At 46.8% G+C, this 18,923-nt stretch overlaps 1 protein-coding gene across 1 annotated transcript in view; it reads right to left on the minus strand.

The window, feature by feature from the left end:
• Positions 1 to 3,477: 3,477 nt before the first annotated feature.
• The window catches only part of PLPP3 (phospholipid phosphatase 3), a 44,800-nt gene continuing 29,354 nt past the window's right edge, over positions 3,478 to 18,923 (minus strand). The window contains exons 3-6 of the mRNA XM_051801671.1: positions 18,115 to 18,398; positions 17,021 to 17,078; positions 9,701 to 9,877; positions 3,478 to 5,305 (exon numbers count right to left, since the gene is read on the minus strand). Coding sequence (XP_051657631.1) covers positions 5,180 to 5,305; positions 9,701 to 9,877; positions 17,021 to 17,078; positions 18,115 to 18,398 — 645 coding nt within the window. The 3' untranslated portion in view covers positions 3,478 to 5,179. The remainder of the gene's footprint in view (positions 5,306 to 9,700; positions 9,878 to 17,020; positions 17,079 to 18,114; positions 18,399 to 18,923) is intronic.

Here is an 18,923-nt window from a genome sequence, read left to right on the forward strand (position 1 = left end):
GGTTAAAGACAAAAATTAAATGCTGCACGAGGCCACACCACTATATATTAAAAGCAGCGTTGCCTGCGAGCTACCGCCGCGGTGGCAGCCGGCTCTAGAGCGGGGCAGGAACTCGTAGAACAAGACTTTCTAAGGAAACTGGGAGATGTTCCTGGTGACTTCACTCCCTTCTAGCTACAGATAGGATGAGGCGGGGACTCAACACAGCCAGTTGGATCATTATTACCCAAACACACACATAGGTGTAGTCTGTGCCCCGAGGAAATTATAACTCAGGACAAGCTAACGCAGGCACTCCTGCGCCGGCTGGTGCCAGTGGGGGTGGCATGCAAAGGTGATAATTGAAAGTTGTTGGGTTTTGGGGTTTGTTTGTGTGTCTTTTTCCCCTCCCTGAGTCAATAGGAGGTTGTTTTCTACCTTCTCTTTCTTCAGTGAAGGTGACAGCTTCTGTTCTGTTGTGATGTATCTTGGTAAGACAAGCAGTTGGCCATCAGGACTGTGTCAGAAGCATCACCTGGCACCCAGGGAACAAGGGTAGGAAAGTCTGGAGGGAAGGGGCAGTAGGTCCTGTCTGTGGGCAGGTATAGGGACCATGTTTACAGAAGCCAGGAGAGAAGTGATTCACTTCATTCATAAAAGTCTGAACTTCTGATCTGGTCTCCAGAGGAAAACACAAGGTAGGAATCGCTTGCCTTTTGAAAAGAGAATAGTGCATGAAGGCAGAGGGTGTGTCAAAGGAAAGGGACAATTGGGGGAGAAATGCAAGTGAAGTGGGGTGCTGACTCTAAGGACAGTCATGCTGCACCCCAGCCATGGATATGGGCTTGACATCAGCCCTCTGGTGCAGCAGGACCTCAGCCTAACCTGTCCTCTAGCTCCATGGCTGAATGCTGGTTTCACCTTTACAAACAGTTGGGTGAAACCTTCGGACACCCAAAACAAGGCAGGTTTGGAGCATGAGAAAAACAGGTCTCTGCTTGCGGGATGAATCTCCTTCCTCCCCCTCCCTTGATTGAGAACTTCATATCCGAAAATCATTGAGCAGAAGTACAACAGCTTCAGCCTCTGAAGGCTGCCAAGCATTCTTGCTGAGTGAAGCTGTTTAGGTACACCGAGACATGGCCGAACCTAGCGCTTGCGTAAACCTTTCTTACCCTGGAACAAAGGACCTGCTCCCATGGCAGTCAGGTGCATGCACGAATCCCTGCCTTTGAAAACACGCTGAACCGGTCTCTGTGCAAAAAAAGACAGGTTTGACCAGAATGTCCCCTTGTGCAGAAAGGATCTGCCAGCCAGGCCCCAGCATCAAAGGCAGACGGCTGGGTGCTCCACAGCCTCCGATTAGCATCAGCATGAGCAGAGCCCAGGTTTTGCAGTACTAAAGGCCACAACCAGCATCCAGCCTCAGGCTCCAGCAACACGTCTTGTTTGCATGAGCACATCTGAGTTTGTTCATCTGTCTGCCTCGTCAGGATCACTGCAGGGAGCTACAGCATGCAAACCCCAAAGTCTCCTGGCTGCTCAGCACCCCAGCAGGAAGGATGAAACACCACAGCACCAGCAGTGCAAGGTGCAAGCATCAGATGCACCTGCAGACACTGCAGAAGTGGTTGCCTCAGGATCCAAGTGCTCGTATGGGTTTGGGTTTGTTTTCTTTTCCATTTCACCCATTTCTCTTTCACTTCCTTCCTGCCCCTCAGGAAGTGCTGGCAATAGATACGCCCTGTCGCTGTGCTTAGGGCTTGAGGTATCTACACCTCTGCTCCTTTGGCTTTCACTTCTCTGTGGGGTTTCATTGAAATGCTCATTTAAAATCAGTGCTCATTTCCTTCTGTATCACCAAAACATTCCTCTGTGCTTTGCTATCCAGAAAGGTCTCCATGGACTGTGACACCACATATCACCACGCCTCCAGTAATTATCACTTCATTTAATTCCCAACAGTCAGTACGGGTGAGCCCCACCAAAGCTGCACCCACCCACCCAGCACACGCTACCGTGCAAAGCTGCCCTTACCCTCCCGGGATCGGATGGAATCCGACAGCACCGGAGAGGCAGACAGGAAGCAGAGGAGGAAACGACCATTGCTCAGCCAGAAATAGGACTTGGCACTGCTGATGCTCAGCCTCATGCTATAGTGTCCAAACCTGTTGCCTTCTATACATTTATCCATGGCCTTTTCTCCCTCTCGCCAAGATGACCTACACATCCTGAGTGAGGTCCCATGACTCGCTGGCCCCACAGCCCTGCCCTGGCTCTTATCACCTCCTGTGCTGTTTCCCCTCTGACACTTCTCCAAGCCCTCCTCTTTCACCCAGACATCTGTATTCCTGTTTTTTCCAAGTAGCTGGGGTTAAGATGCAAGCAAACACTTTTCTCAGCCCAGGGCTTGCTGCACCGGAGTCAGCTCTGCACATGAAGGGCTCCATGGGGCCAGGCTCCTGCCAGGCACAGGCAGACATGGCAGTGTTTCCTCCTCCCATGTGGATTAGTTATATCCAGGCAACATATTTTGGAGATAAACTGGAGATTAAGCGTCTGTCCTCAATAGCCATTGCCCTAAAGCTGATGTGTAACCTCTACAACCCACTCAATCCCCAAACACTTTTACACTCAAGTCACACATGGCACCATGAAAACTTTCTTTGCATTTAGGACAGGTGTGGGTTTACGAAGTTTTTCCACATGTAATAAAATATTACTTCTAATTAGGATAATAATAGCAAGTGCTAGCTGAGTTCTGCTGGCTTAATTTCCACCTGCTCTTTATTTGCAGTTTGATGTGGTATTCACTTCCTGTCATGCATTCTTGCATATTATTTCTGTGCTGTGTTATCTCGCTGATGTGGTTCACCCAAGGAGTGGTCGAAACGCAGCTCTGACCGTGTGTCACCACCAAGAAGTTCATTTGCTTCTGTAGGAGGAGGAAAATAACAATAATAAAAAAAAATAAAATCAAGGCTGCCTCGTAACTGTATGCTGTGCACATGTGCCTTTCTGAGAACATGTTGTTGTGGCATTTTTTTTTTCTTCTTTTCCCCTTCCACCCACACTTGCAACCCAGTGAGCTGCGTGGTTTTTTGTTCAGCTGCAAAGTGTCTGTTTTTCATGGAAAAGGTGTTTGTGCAGGGAGCCCTCCTAGGCAGGGGCTGTCCAGGACAGCCAGCAGCTGTTAATTTCTTTAAATAAACATTGCTAAAGATGCCCTCAATAAAATGGGATTTGCTTTAAGACCAGGGCTACCAAAGAACAGATCAATGCAAAAACCCCATGAGTGTCCCCAGCCAGGAGGTGGTGGGACTTTCTCACACACCCATTGAAAGCACCATCGGGTCCTTTTTATCTAGATGTCCTCCTGAACCATCACATCCCCAAGTGTCATCCAACATTCACATCACAATCCCAACTGGGCAGGGACCTTATTTCTCTGGCAAGGGAAGGGCAACCCAAAGGCAGAACACAATGTGCACCAGGATGTTTAGTTGTGTTATGAGCTTTTATTTAAAAAGCACATTTATACAGCAATAATTTCGCAGATACAAACTTCAGTTTTGTATTCTACAAAAGTCTTTGAATATTCTTCTCTTTACAAAATGGAACATTACAAAAATACAGACAATTTAATATGATTTTTTTATACAAGTGTCTCTAATTGTAGTTATTTTCATTAAAATATTACTACCACAGACCTACAATATTTTAGTCGACTATAAAAAAATTAATTCAATGCTTTTTTAAGCAGCAAAATGTAAATAACACAGGTCAGGACACAGTTTATAGTCATAGTGGATATATCTAAAATTGTTTCAGAAATAATATTTTACATAGTTAATTTTTAAGGTTTTATACATTATTTATATAATATTTATAATATAAAAAAAATCATAGCTTGCTATAAGTTGAAATGATAGGACGGATTCTGTAAGAAGGATGTGCAAATGGCCGTTCTGCATGTTTTGCGGGATCCCTTTGCAAACGCGCTTGGTGAAAGGGCTGCAAACCAAGAACCTGTGGTTTCTGGGCGAAAAAAATTAGTCATCACACTCAATATCGGCACAACTGATTTACCACCAGTGTGACCCAGCGGAGCACAGGACCTGGTACCTGCCATGGCGCACACCGGGGTGCCCAAGGGAGGAAGAGGAGGAGGAGGAGGAGGAGGAGGAGGAGGAGGAAGGGATGCACAAACCGACTGACACCCAGGCCAGGACGTGCCGCCCAGCAGCCCGTCCCAAAACTGCAGAATAAAAGTTTCCCCAGGACTCAGCCCCGAGGTCGTAGTGCGAACGAGTCTTCGGCAGAGCCGCCGCTACCCACTTGCAAACCGCCAGCTCCCGTGGGCACACAGAAAATCTGCTGTGATTTTTTTGGGGAGGGGGATGGCCAGGAAGTGGAGGATGCTCTTTTCATGAAGGGCCATGTTGGGGGTTCAGACAGGATGAACCCTCACCAGGGAGCGAGCGGAGAGGAAGAAATGTGGCTTCTCTGCGCGGAGGAGGGAGATCTCCAGCCTCACTGCGCGTCTCAGGGCCGCTTGTTAAAGGCAGGTAGTGTGAACAGAGAGAACAGAGACCCTTTGGAGATCTTGGATTGGGCAAGCTTCTTCTAAATTAAGTCACAGTATGGAATAGAGGAGGCAAAAATAAACTAGGATCAAAAAGAGAAAAAAGCATCTCTTACAAACCAACCCCAGATCTTGACTCAGTGCTGTTGCTTGTATATAGTGCTATACAATTTAGACATGAGTTGTTTTTTTTCTCGCAGGCATTGGAAATCTTCATAGTAAGAAAAAACCTAGGATGGCCAGCTTTCCAAAAACCCCTTAGTGTTCATTGGGCTATGAACAATTTGGCGTTCACTACAACATGAACACTCAAACCAATTGCACATCCAGAACTCCGGCACCTCTCTTTGTTTGTTCGGCTTTTGAGTTTTGTGGTTTTTTTCTTTCTCATTGTCACCTTTGCCTTAGTTGACCACCACCACCCCTTTCATCAAAATGTCGCAAGTTGAAAAGACCACAGAGTAAGACTTTACTGGTCGGGCAAGAAAGTCTCTCCCTACATTCTACTGTCTGATGAGATTTGAGAGCAGCAGGTAGTTGCTGTCAGCAGTCATTTTTTTGCCAAAAAAAAAAAAATTAAAATAAAATACAACACCCATCCGATTTCTCGAAGTTCTACACCATGTTGTGATGGTTATTCCTCTCAATGATGTCCACAGGTGAAAGGATCTCCTTCCGGATGGGTGGTGGAGGCAGGCAAGTCTTTGTCTTGGGCTTGAAGAGATCTGAGACGTAAAACACCTGTAGAAGGAAGTGAAAAAGGTAAACTTAGCCACACTGGGTGATGCTTTGTTTGAAAAGTTAATTTACAGAGTATATAGACATCTCTAATCTGCAAAAGTAGCTCTTTTTGTGGTATTGAATGCCTGCCTGTAACACCAATAGCTGTGAAATCCCAAGTGCCTGCTACCACCTTTCTGTACAGTGCAGAAAAAGGCTCAAGCCTCTCAAAACAGTGTAAAAACATGACGGAACAACTCAATTTCTCACTGCGTAATCACCGAGTGCAACACCCAAACCTCTGCTGAATGGGTTGAAAAGCCAGGAAACAGATACACGACCTCCACTCCAATAAAATAACAAAGGTCTCCAAAGGGCTGTCCTCCCTCAAGGCACGTGGTTTCAGGGACAGAGTCAGTGTGAAACAATTCATTCAGCCAGATATGAGGTAGGCAGTTAAAAGCTTTCAAATCAAAGCTGTGTTAAAAGTTATCAGCAATGAGTCAATGGTGAGTGATGCTCCTCATGCCCCCACCAAAGTACCGATACAGAGTCAGGGTTTGGTCTTGAAGCCAAAGGCTAAGGAGCGGAGGAGTTATTCCTGGCTACTTCTTCCTAAATATCCCGTGATGTAAGCCCTCTCCAGGATGTGAAAAAGGTTGGCAATTTCGGAAGGTAGCAACACAATAAGAAACAAAATGCTGGGAGGAAACTTCCACATCCTCTTTTGGCAGCCACCGCACAAAGCTTATCAGTCCTCCAGGACCGGGGCACTTTCACCCTTGCCAGAGCTCAGCCCTGTTCCAGAAGGGAAGAGAGTCAGACAGCACAGATCCTCTGGACGGTGTGAGAAGTGGCAAAGACTCATAATTTTGTTACCTGGCACCAAAGCCTCAAGCTTCCGTCCTGCCACCAACTGCCTCTGTCAGCCCAAATTGGCCAGCTCATCTCGGACATCCTTAAGCCCTGATAATCTGGACCGAGCTGTGGGTTTGCTAAAATGAAGTCCCAGGATGAGCAGCACATGGCCATAGGAATTAGCAGTACATTTGTGTTTTCTCCCACAGTACTCTAATGCAACATTTAAGCAACCAGATAAATCAGGTGAAAAAGTAATTCCAAGATGCTCAAAGAATAATATTAGATCACTACTTCCAGGCTGGGTAACACAGGAAGGAAGCAAAGGTTTTCCCTACCTGCATCTCCATATTTTCTAACTACCCAGAGCCTTGTGCAGCAGGTCTAGTTGTCCTTGGAAACAACTTCGGCAAGTCCCTATCAGCAGATAAGGCACCAAGCTGAACAGACAGCAAACCTGTTGTAAGCAGCAATTTACTCCTACAGTTGTAACTGGGAATGCAGGAAGCTGAGCTGTTGTTGCTTGGCTTTTATTGCTTTGTGGAAAAGCAGAGAAGGAGACAATTTATAAAACAGTTCTTTTTTTAGTGTATGTGCTGGTGTCTGGCCATCTAATCGTATAACAGAGACCATAAAGTTGTTTACAGGGCATCCAAGTGGCACCATTTGTACCTTTGGTTAAATAACAGGATCCAGCTGACCTCACCAAGGATCACAAGCTGGAATCTGGCCTCTTGCTGCAGCACTATGCTGTAAAAGCATGTTGAACTGCTCTGGCACTGGGTTTCTTTTGGATTGTTAATAACTCTAACCCCCCCATTTGGCTGGTTTGGTGCACTTCTGATACCAACTCAAATACTTGTCCACCTTGGAGAACTGGATTCAATCAAAAAGATGTCGAACTTCTGCACCAAGATAGCCATGACAAATCAATTTATGGGAGGAGACTGCTGAGTGCAAGAAGCATATGGGGATTGCACTGAGTTTGGTCCTTATTTTGGACAGGAATGAGTTATGGTGGAGTGTCATCCTGGGTATTTTAGCTGTTACTGTGCTGCTTTTCAGGGTTTCATTCAGAGACTGGTTAAGAGGTTTCATTTCTCTTTAAACTGTATTTCACTTTAACATGGCTGGAGGTTATATAAACATTTATAGGAATCATGAAACGTGATCTATGGGGGTTAAAAGTGTGTTAAATCCTCCTAATGCTTGAACTGTTTAACACAAAAAAGGACTAATAAACGTGTGAAGTTTTTCACTTGGATTAGCTCCATTTCCTGTAGAAGGTGCTCTCCACCCATAAAGAAAACTTGACAGGAGAAGGCTGAGAGCATTTTATACAAGTAACCAATATCTTATATTCCAACTTAACAATTCCTATTACTTTTCATTACGTTGAAGAAATTTTTAATCATATACAGAGAGGTTAAAACAACTCATCTAAACTAACCAGAGCAACACTGGGAGCATGTCCTTCCAACATCCCCCTTTTCTCTCTCCCTCAGATGAGACATAAACTACACAACACATAGCAAGCATATAAAAACTATTTCTATTTAAGAAATCCTCATCGTATTTCATCCTGGATCCAAGTCTGAATGTTTCATCAGCTGGAAGTGCTTGACATTAATGTCTTCTGCTTGTTATTTCAGGCACTGAAAGACAAACGTGTCTGCTGCAGCACGACCTGGATTTAAGCTCTGGCAGCCTTCATAGATGAAATCCACGATTGGTTTCTTCTGAAAATTATGGCCTGATAACTGTGGTGTTTTAACAGCTCTTGACTATCAGCAGAGTGGACTCCTGAGTGCTTTGCTGGGGAAGGGGTGGCTGAGAGCACCCAGGGTTGGAGGTGATGAGTCTCCAGGTCTCTCCCTCTGCTTCAGAGGCCTGGACACAAGAGCTGGGCAAGAACCACCAGAACATACCAATAATTTTAGCAAAAAGCTGCTAAACCACTCATTCAATGAAAACTCCAGGGAGTGCCAGGATGACTCTTCTTCTTGTCCCTCGCTGCCACGCCCCAAGATGGAGGAAAGTCTGCCAGCCTCTCCTAGGCAAAGGGTCCCACCAGCAAAGCCAGGTTCTAGAGAACAGCAACATACCTGATGGTTCCTTGCAAGCTGATGAAATGGGACAAGGGTTGGGTTTAAACCCTGCCCTGAGTACTGAGCTGCGGCCTGAGACATTCCGAGTCACTGAGCTATGCCTGCAAAGGCCTTGGAGACAACTGCCCCTTCCACAGGCCAGCTGGGAGAGCAACACAGGTTGCCCCAGGCTTGCAGGCAAACCAGAGCCTGCCTGGGAAACTCCAGGCAGCTGCTTCCTATGTCGGTTTACCTCGACACAGGAAAACTAACCCAGCACCGCCACAGCCTCCCCTTCCCAGCACAGCTTCCAGCTGCCGGAGGGCTGGGAGGGGACAGCTAGGCCTGCTGCTTGTCCCAGCCAGGAAGCAGCCGGACACCCATCCCGAGCATCCGGAGAGCTATTGTCTTTCTGAAACCACTGCTGGGATCCTGGGATGGATTGTCTGGTCCCTACTCCCCTTATGTATTGCTGTTATTCCACTTCTCAAGCATAAAGACACACACACTTCTCTCACTTCCCCCTCTGGATTTGCCAGCCCCGCATGGGACACCAGCATCAAGCAGTGGGAAAGCCCAACAGCTACTGCTCAGAGAGTTAATAATACTTCATAAAAACTTTCCAACAATGACATTTTTATTTCAGCTTTGGAATATTATCAATGAGTGGGAAGTACATAAATAACCTATTCTCTCTCCTTGCAAAATGTAACATTAGTGAACTTAACTCCTTGTCTCCTAGGCTGACATACTTTTAGATCAGCTAAAAAAAAAATTTAATAAAACAACCCAAAAAGTGGTGAGCTGTTAAAATCTTGCTTTCAGGAGTTTGCACAGACACAGAAACTACCACAACCTCCACCTCTTTTGTGTCTAGCTGAGGCAGCTGCCTGACCTGGTGTTCCCCAATCTGCCAGCTTTAAACATCTTCATGTGTCACTTTGAGTTACGGGGCTGTGCAATCAGGTCACCCTTTGGAAAGCAAATGGCATGAGAACAAGCCCAGCAGCCGAAGACAAGAGGGTACAGCTTTTGTTTGCCACTTTCTCACAAGCCCTTTTGCTCCATGAAAACCCACCACCCATCAAGGCAGTCTGCCTCCCCTTATCGGGCAGACACAGCTCCCATGCCCGGGAACAGCTTCTGGATGGATTGTATTGGGAAGTGCCATAATCCCAACTACCCCAGACTCTGCTTGGGTGCTGGTGGAAAGCCTTGCTAATGAGCCAGTGTTCATTACTGAGAACAGCTGGAGAAGCCAATGCTGCTGGGCAAGAGGGAAATACTCTCCCTTGACTGAATGCCTTCCCAGCACCCTGATCTGCCTGGACTGAGCCTCTGGAGAATGCTGCCTCCTGTCACTTCCTTGGATCTTAACAGGAGTTACCTGAGATGGCAGAGGCATCTGCTGTTCCCCAAGGACCCTCCCAGCATCCCTGGTGCCATTCCCTGCCCGGTTTTCCATACTTACCACGCAGTAAGCCACCAGGGCTCCCTGTGCAAAGCCTGCCAGCACGTCGGTGGGGTGGTGCTTGTGGTCTGACACGCGGGACAGGCCGGTGTAAAATGCCATCATGATGAGGGTGAACTGGAGGAGGGGACGGAGCAGGCGGGCTCCCTTCCATGTGAATCTGGCCTGCAGATAAAACTGTGGGAAGAGAGGAAAACAAAAAGGTTGTGTAATGATTTGCCCAAATTTGCCCAAAATATGCACATACAGCAGCAACTGCTCTGTGGGGCTGGCTGTGGGGAACCCACAACCCCGTGGGTCAAGGAGGGGGGAGCTGTCAGAAAAGAAGGATGCTCCTTGCACATATGTGGCCTCCATCATGCAGAGTAGAGTGGAGCTGGAGGGATTTTAACTCGTAGAGGGGATGCAGACAGAGGTGGATGGGTGCAGGTCCTCCTCAGTGAGCCAGGATCAGGGGTTTGGGAATCCCTGCATCCTGGTTCACACCGTGGCCCCACTTCAGCCTCCACACAACATCCCATGGGGCTGAGCAAGGAAATTCCTCTCCATCACTATTTACTATGCAACAGAAGCAAGGTCCCAAATTTGGGGTATGTAGGACTCACGGTATGTCTCAGAGGCAAGAAAGGAATCAATGCAGGATGCTACACCTTGCAGGATGCTACACCTTCAGAGCCAGTCCTGAGAATTTCCAGACATGGCCACAACCACTGATGATGTGCACAATGCCATCCTCTAATATGGGAATTCCCTCACTGGGTGGGAATGACATGCAAAGTCCTGGCCCAACCCAAAAAGGTGATGTAGACATGATGTCAAATAGGCATTGTACCCTTGTCGTGACTATCTCAGGCCCGTTTCCGTTTTAGTTGAGGGGCATGGCTGGTTCCTGTGGGAACCAGGAAGCTGGGCGGGAAGAGAGGACAGGAAAACGGCAACTCACTGCCCATAGATGAGCACAAGGAGGAAGGCTACTGGAAGGGAGGGATGCCAGAGCAACCTTCAGGCTTGGGGAGCAGAGAGACTCAAAGAGTGTAAAAGGTGTGGTAAATACAGCTCAGCTCCTGCAGCTCAGACCCACAGCCCATGGGCTCAGCTGCTGTAAGTCTGTTCTGCCTGTTTTTAAATGAAGCACTAGAAGTCAGACCTGGTGTGCTTCAAGGGACTCTGCAACGTCAGAGGGCTGGAAAGGGGTTTAATTCCCATTTATGATCCCTTTTACACACCCAGAGCACTTTGCACTGCCTTAATATGAAGGGAATGAAGCTCTTGCTGGGTTCCCTGAAACCACAAATAACTTAATGACACCATTTACCTATAAAAGCAGAACTAATTGGGAAGCTGATAAGGGGGAAGCATCATTTTGGCCAATTTAGTACGCTTGGCTGTTGCATAAACATTGTATTTACCCCTTTTTAGAAAGAACACACACTGGGCTCTTCAGAAGAAACGAAACATCATGTCGTTTAAATGGAGCAGATGCTCCAAATTATCCAAATTGTTATCCAATTAACATGGAAGAGAGCAGCACCAAAACAGCTTGGTGCTGGCTAATGCACACTATGATACTGGGGAATATACATGCAAACCAGCCCGAGCCTGGGAATGGAGCCACATCCCCACAGTGCACACCCCACACCATGAAAACGTGTGCACACAATGTACGGGATGAGTTTCAGCTCTCAGACCCCACAGCAGACCCACGCTGATGCAGCCCAGCATCAGCACATAGACCAGTGGGGTGGTTCTCTAGTTTGTGACGATAATTTTCATTGCCATGGTATTTGTGCACCCAGTGATCTGTCCCTGAGAGTAACTGTGCAGGCACAATACAGTTGTGGATGCCCCATCCCTGCAAGTGTTCAAGTCCCAGGGTGGATGAGGCTTTGAGCAACCTGGTCGAGTGGAAGGTGTCCCTGCCCATGGCACGGGGGTTGGAACTAGGTCATGTTTAAGGTCCCTTCCAACCCAAACCATTCTAGGATTCTATTTTCATGTTCGAGAGCCTCAGCTCAGCCCAGGTGACAGTGCAAAATTCAGGTTCAAGTATCTGCTGAAGAGCAAAGTTAGCTGCAAGTATTATATATTATAAACCATCACTCTTAGTTCTTCCAGGAAGACTTGAAACCTGACGTCTTATTTTAATCTTGTGTCTCTGTCCCATCAAAACCCTTAAGAAATAAATTTGCTGCCAGATAATCTGACATTTGTCACTTTAGCAGAGTCTTGACACCTCCTTAAATCATTCCATCCCACAAGCCTGGACTAAACAGGTCATTGAGAGGTGAGGATGCAAAGTATCAATTAAAAATTAGCAATAAAAAGCTAATACCAGGTTTGAACACCCAATAAAACAGACACTTTTGGGGCTGAACTGTGTGCCTAACTACATACTTTAGCCCTGGAAAAGGAGTGCAAAGGCAGTGTGGCACCATACAGGGTGTGCTGGGTGTCACTCAAGCCCCCAGCACTCAACTCACACCCACACATGCATATCTTGGAGGAGTAAAACCCACAGATGACCCTCAGACACTGCACTAACAGTGTGAGGATCTTTGCTGACTTCCTTTTACTGCCACAATAAAGGTCATGGAAAAAGTGCTCTTTATTTCCCCACTCACAAGGAAAAAGAAAAAGAGGGTAACAACACTTCTCGTATTCCATAAACATATTTTGAACATGAAGTATTATGGAAACTGCTCTGAAACACCAGGGTGCTGAGGATCCCCTAAATACTTTCAAGGTAAGACTCAGAGTGCTCCAAAACTTGCCTCTGCCCTTAGTATGAAAGTAAAACCCAGTTAATAAGAGAAGATCAAAAAGTGAAAGTAGAATTTAGGGGCTGAAAAGATTAGAATTTCCCTAAAGCAGGAATTAGTTCTATTTCCAAGAAATAGGAAGTTCCTGGAAATTTATCTGAAAATCTGCTTATGAAGGTGTTTTGTGTTTTTTTAAACCTGGGATCAGATCTGAAGTGCTGCCTGCTATGGACTGCCAGATTTGTATGGGAATGTATGGCTGGATGGAGCCCTTCCCGAGAGGGGGTGGAGGAGCAAGACCACAACCAGGGTTATTTCCACTGCAGATCATCACAGGGCAGTGAAAACCAGGAGCATCAACAGAAAGGGTGGATGGAATGATATGAAATGGGATCATACAGAGCAGGAGTTATTTGGAATTCCCATCCACTGTCTCCTGGCAGAGGCTGAGTTACCACAAAGCAGATGGCTTGAGGGATGTCACATCACTCTTCTTGTGCCAGGGGACTTCCACAGTGCTGGTTGGGACAGCCCACAGCCACACACAACCCCTGGGCAAACCCATCGAGGAAGAGCTGGCAGGGGACACCGTCTAAAAGAGTCATGTCCAGCCTCCCGGGGCTTTCTGCTATCCAGAAATCCCATCCTGTTCACACTCTCCCACCACAAGGCTGAATTCCCTCAACCACGACCCTTAGTCACACCTAAAGTTTCTCTCTGGGAAACAGCTGGGCTTGTTTCTGGCTGTCTGACCTGAAGTGACCTCTGCTCCAGCCCCATCTGCAAAGAGAGTGGTGCCTAAAGTGGTACAGGGACAAAACCTCTCAAACCCAGACTCACTCCGGTGTAACACATTGCCCTGGCTGGACAAAGTCAGCTAGAGTACAGGGAATGCAGAATTTGGCTTTTAGCACCAAGATGGCTAGAAGAGAAGGACAGGAGATGGGCAAAAACCTCTCAGGACAAAAGGCATGTGCTGTTTGTTTCTTCCCTGCCTTTGCTGAGCATACAGCATCCTCCCACTCCATCAGGAATACCCCCATCAACTCAGCAATGCAGTTGACACCTCAGCCTTGGCCTCTGATGTGATTCCAGTTTATTCACTTACTTAGGTCACCGCTAAACTTGACTCCACAAATCCACAATCACCACAGGGGTTCCTTCACAAGGGCACGTCATCGCTTAACAGCACCAGGTCACTGGACCTTCTCCACCCTTCAGCAAGAAGTTCCAGTGAGAAGCCTCATGCTCCCCCTCACAAAACCAAAAACATCTCTAATTTTTCATTTAAATCAGTAGAACACACCACAATCCATTCTGATCTGAAGTCTTCAGCCTCACCCACCGACACACAATAAATACACAAGCTGCCCTGGTTTACTTGCATTTTATCCAGAATCAGTAAACATTGTTGAGGGATATTAATTTAGATTTTCTGATACTTAAATTTAGCTTTTCTGCACCCTCTGTGTGGTTGGCTGTGATGTCAGGCAACTTCATGCTGCAAAAAATATCAGCGTTATGGTCTCACATGCTTGAGGGGTGCAGAAAGCATCCACTGCTCTCTGCAAAGACTCCCCCACATCCAGAGAAACAAAACCAAGAAGTGTGGGTCAGGTCCAGAGGGCTGCCTGGAATAAGCTGTTCCCTACCTCCTCTTTCCTCAGCCTACTATAAATATATATTACAGCTCACTCAGCCAAGGAGTAACAAAGCAAGGAAAATTAAGACAAAGAGGATTACCCAAGTGTAATTTCCCTTTTTAAATTTTTTATACAAAGGCCTGATGTTAATTGAGTATTCCTGGTGACAAGAAGGCTGCAAGAAACTTAGCCCTGAAGTCTCAGCATTCAGAACGAAATCCCAGGGGATTTTCCTGTATTGCAAGTGCCTTTCCCTGGGACTTTTCCTCCAAAGCCCTTCAGGGCTTGGCATCTATTGGTGTTTTCCTACCAGGAGCCCATGGATAATACAGGGCTCTGCTGCTGGGCTGGGAAATGGGGAAGCCATGGTCATTCATCCACTGCCCAAAAAATACCTGGACAAATCCATCCCCATGGTGCAGGCAAAGCCCTGTGGGATGCGTGGGAATTTGCGTATCTTTTAATAGACTGGCTGAATTTTTCTGGCACCCGTCTCCATCAGGTGAGGCAAACATTTTAATTCAGAATAGGATCTGAGAGTGAAGCCAGGCAACGCCAGGAAAGACGGGAAGTGACTTATCCTTGAAATATGAAGTATTGTTAAATGGGGAACACACTTGGGATGCAAGTGATCAACCAAACCTCTGCAGGACACACTCAGCCCCACAAATACCCCCACTCTGCAGAAGCTCCTGGCAAACTCCTGGTATCCAAAGCGTAGGCAGCAACCTGCTGCAGCACAGCCCTCACTTCCTAGGAACCAGTGAGCTCTTGATTGAGATGATTCCTTGATTAAATCCATCAAACTCACCTCCTGCAGGCACTGGCATGGTGGATTCCACATTTCTAACCAGTTGAAAACCCCAACTCATTCTTTTTTTTTTTTAATTATTTTTTGGTATTATCAGCCTCTCCCAGTCTGACAGATGTTCTGCTTCCCTTTTTCTATAAGATTTTTCATTCAAGTTCAGTCAGTGATCAAGGATCTGGATGCTGCTAGACATGTTAGAATCATAAAATCATTTATAAAATGAATGATTAAAGGTCATTTTCTTTATTTAAAAGACTCTTGAGATCATAACTTCATCACCTCTGATACACATCACATCACAATGTCTTGCCACAAGTTGCCTTTTTCTCCCTTCAATTTATGACTAAACACTTGATGTAATTTTTCCCAACTTCTTAAGGCACAAAGCAACTGGACAACTAGTCAGACAGAGCCTGCTACCAGCCTTATCACAGTTTTGAGACAAGTTAAAAATTAAAAATAAAATAATTTGTAAAGGGATTGGCCCTCCATGGAAAGGGATAAGTGGAGCAGCCTGTTGTCCTGGATCAGGAGGTGTGGGACAGGGGCTGCTCAGTGCAGATAGCTCAAGTGCTCCCATACGGGGACAGGGAACACAGCAAAGGAAGACCAGAGGCAGCTCTCTGCTCTGATGCCTCACCCTCTGAAGCAGGTCTTAGGTGCATTCTGTGGGAATGTTGAATGTACTCTGCAGTTTTGGGGTCTCCAGTGCACTCTCTGCCACCAGCCCCCCCAGCCACTGTATTTCCATTTGTTTCTCACTTGCTCCACAAGTGCTGGATTTTCAGAAAAACACATGGAAAAAGAAACTGGCAAAGCAACAAGGTTTGTCCAGCACCCTGCAGAAAGAGGGTCAAGCCCTGGCAGAGAAACCATCACCAACTTAATAGGGACTGGCAGTCCTTGCTGTTTCCAGATGCTGGGCTCAAAGGCATCTCAGGGCTGACTTATCTGCCTGCCCACAGATCTCCTCAGAAATAAATAAATGCTGGTGTGAGCGATGGTTTCCAAACTCAGCTCAGAAAGTTTTATGATGGGCTGAGCCTCCTGTGAAGCATCACCAAGGCAGCTCTTCATTGTAACATGGCTGGGAGGAAACGGCCAAAATCTTTACTGAAGAAATTCACAAGTTTTCCAAAAACAAAATAAAGTAAGAGGGAAAACAAAGAAATAATTTAATATGCCACCCACAACTGCCTGGGAAGTTCAGTGATTCAGTTACAGAAATTGCTCAGAGGGAGGGGGCATCCAGGGCTGAAAAGGCAGGAGGGAGCAGTGGTCACTTATCTTTGCAGAGGGTAGTGGATTGGGGGAAGCACTGCTCATAGATAAAAGCTCATGTTTAATGTTTTTATCAGTGCTGTGCTGTTTCTCTGGTTGTTAGTTAGAGCTCACAGGGGATGGAGGAGGTGCACAAATCTTAAAAGGAATACAAAATCTTTTTCTGCCTGATTTTTTACAAAATAAATAATTTTTAAATAGGGAAAACCAGACACAAATCACTATCCAGACTCTCCCAAATGCTGTGTGTGGGTCCAGCCTGTGTGGGCAGCGTGCCTCCTGCAGTCCTGGCAGGAAGCACCTTGGCAGCCACCCCGGCCCCCAGCCCCGGCACAGGAAGGGCAGAGCCATTTCTCACTGACAAAGAAAAACAAGTCCCAGCCCTCTGCTCCGGAACCAGGCAAGCAGAGGCTGCTCCACCTGCTCCACTGGCACATTTCAGAACTGGCCATCACACCCTGACAGAGCCACAACCGCCCTTCTTCCTCCTCCATCCATGAAACCTTTTGCCTCGCCCCAAACTCTCCTCAGTGGAAACCACAATATAGGGTGAACAAAATTGCACAGGTCATCCACAAATTTGGTAGGATTTAGATTTATTTGCAACCTTGGCTACATCCCAAAGCTGCACAGCTCAGCTATCACCCCAGGAGTCTCCATCCTAAATAATGTTTGAGAGTGGACCTTCCCATCACCAGTTCACTCTTTTTTTTTTTCAACCAGCTTTCTATCTCTGATGCTCATAGTGCCATTAGTGCTATGGAACATGGGTGAGTGCTGCAGGAAAGGGGGACAGGAGATCAATCAGCTCAGTGAGGTTACTTACCACTAAATACAGCATGGTGTACAGGGAGAAGGACGCGTGCCCGGAGAAGAAGGATTTCCTGCAAAACAAAGCAGGTGCTAAGAACCAGCCAGCAAAAGCTTCAATATTATAATTTAAATACAATACGGTGACTCTCCTGCCTCTACTGAGGGTGCCAAAGCAGAAGGATCCACAACATCCAATCCTTTGGGTTATAAAATCCTCACAACCCCCAATCCTTTAGGTTATAAAACCTGTGTTATCCGCCCTGCTTGCTCATGAAGCAGAAAGCGAACGGATGGACAGGATGCTTGCATTGTTTGTCCCTTCCTGGTCTACTCGTGGGACAGCAGTTATTTCCAGGATAACCCGATAACTCATCATCTCGCCTCAAATAACCAGGAAACTGTAAAGAAATAAGAAGTAAGCGACTTCTCCGGTCGCTTAATTGCAGTATGTGAAATGTGTCCCTGGAAAAGTCAAAACTGACCATCTGATGGATTTGATAGAGAGCTCGAAGGGGAGGCACAGCAGCCCTGCCTGTCTGGTGGAGCCTTTCTGAAGGAGAAGCTCTCTGCTCCACCACACAGGACAGCTCAGGCTGTTCACCATGAGCTCAGCTCATAGGGTGAATTCCCACACTGAGCAACAGCTCTGGGGAACAATAGTGTAGGAGTAAAGGGAAAGAAATATTATTCAGCCAAGTGCCACACTTCCCAAGGGAAACTGCCGGTCACTGGAAAACAGATTTATGGCCTTCAGAGAAAAAGCAGCATTTCATAGAATGACCACATGGTTTGGGTTGGAAGGGACCTTCAGGATCATCTAGTTCAAACCGCCTGCCATGGGCAGGGACACCTTCCTCTAGACCAGGTTGCTCCAAGTCCCGCCCAACCTGGCCTTAAACACTTCCAGGGACGGGGCAGCCACAGGTTTTCTGGACAACTTTTGCCAGTGCCTCACCACCCTCACAGGGAAGAATTTCATTCTAATATCCAATCTAAACATGCACTCTCTCAGTTTCAGATTTGAATCAGCTATTGCTGACAGAGAAGCTCCTGAGACACCTTTAGTGGCAGCAGCTCATCGCTTTAATGCCACTTTGGGGCTCTCACCTGGCTTCCTGGACCCTGCTGTCGTTTCCCCTGCAGGTGTAGTTCTGGATGTAAACTCCCTTGGCACAGTTGATGACAGAGAAATCCACGTCACAAACTGCCAGGAAATGTGGCCGCAAGCGCCCGACGGACACTTTGGCAATGTCTGTGAAGGACTGGCTGATGGCGCAGCCGAAAACAAAGCAGCCCACTTGCTTGTAGAGCGCTGCCACGTAGGGGTTCTGGATAAAGGAGCGGGATTTCTCCTTCAGGTAGTGGATGCGGTAGAGCTCTCCTGTTATAATCTGTGGAGGAAACAGAGAGGTTAGAGAGCAGGAAAAGTGCTGTGCAGGACCCCTGATGCGTGTAAATGCAGGGCTGAGATATCTCTTTGTGCCCTGAGCATCTCGAACCAGGAATCTGCTCCCTCAAGGAGGAAGGAGAACCCACAGCTCAGTGTCTCTCCATGCTCCTCTTCTGCCCTCTCAAGAAGAGATTGCAATGCTCAGAATGTTGTTTATGGAAAAATCCGATACACAAAAACAAGGTAGATTTTGCATTAGCACATTGGCATAGTTTTAAAGAAGTGAAATAGCACCCCAGAATAGTGGGGGGAAACATTAACATCAGTGAGATAAAGAATCAGTTTGTATTGGGAAGGAGAGGCCAGATCCACTACCCTCTTATCAAACTGATTTTGGGAGAAAGTAAATGAACAACCTGCTTATCTTACTCTCTTAAAATCGTGAACACAACAAGGGAAGAACCAGAATGTCGCAAACTTCATATTCTGGCCTAAAACTTGCTGCCACCAGACCCAATTCAAACCT

This window comes from Manacus candei, unplaced genomic scaffold (genome assembly GCF_025592945.1).
Source record: "Manacus candei isolate 608988 ecotype Guabito, Panama unplaced genomic scaffold, ASM2559294v1 h1tg000005l, whole genome shotgun sequence".
Taxonomy (NCBI): Eukaryota; Metazoa; Chordata; class Aves; order Passeriformes; family Pipridae; genus Manacus; species Manacus candei.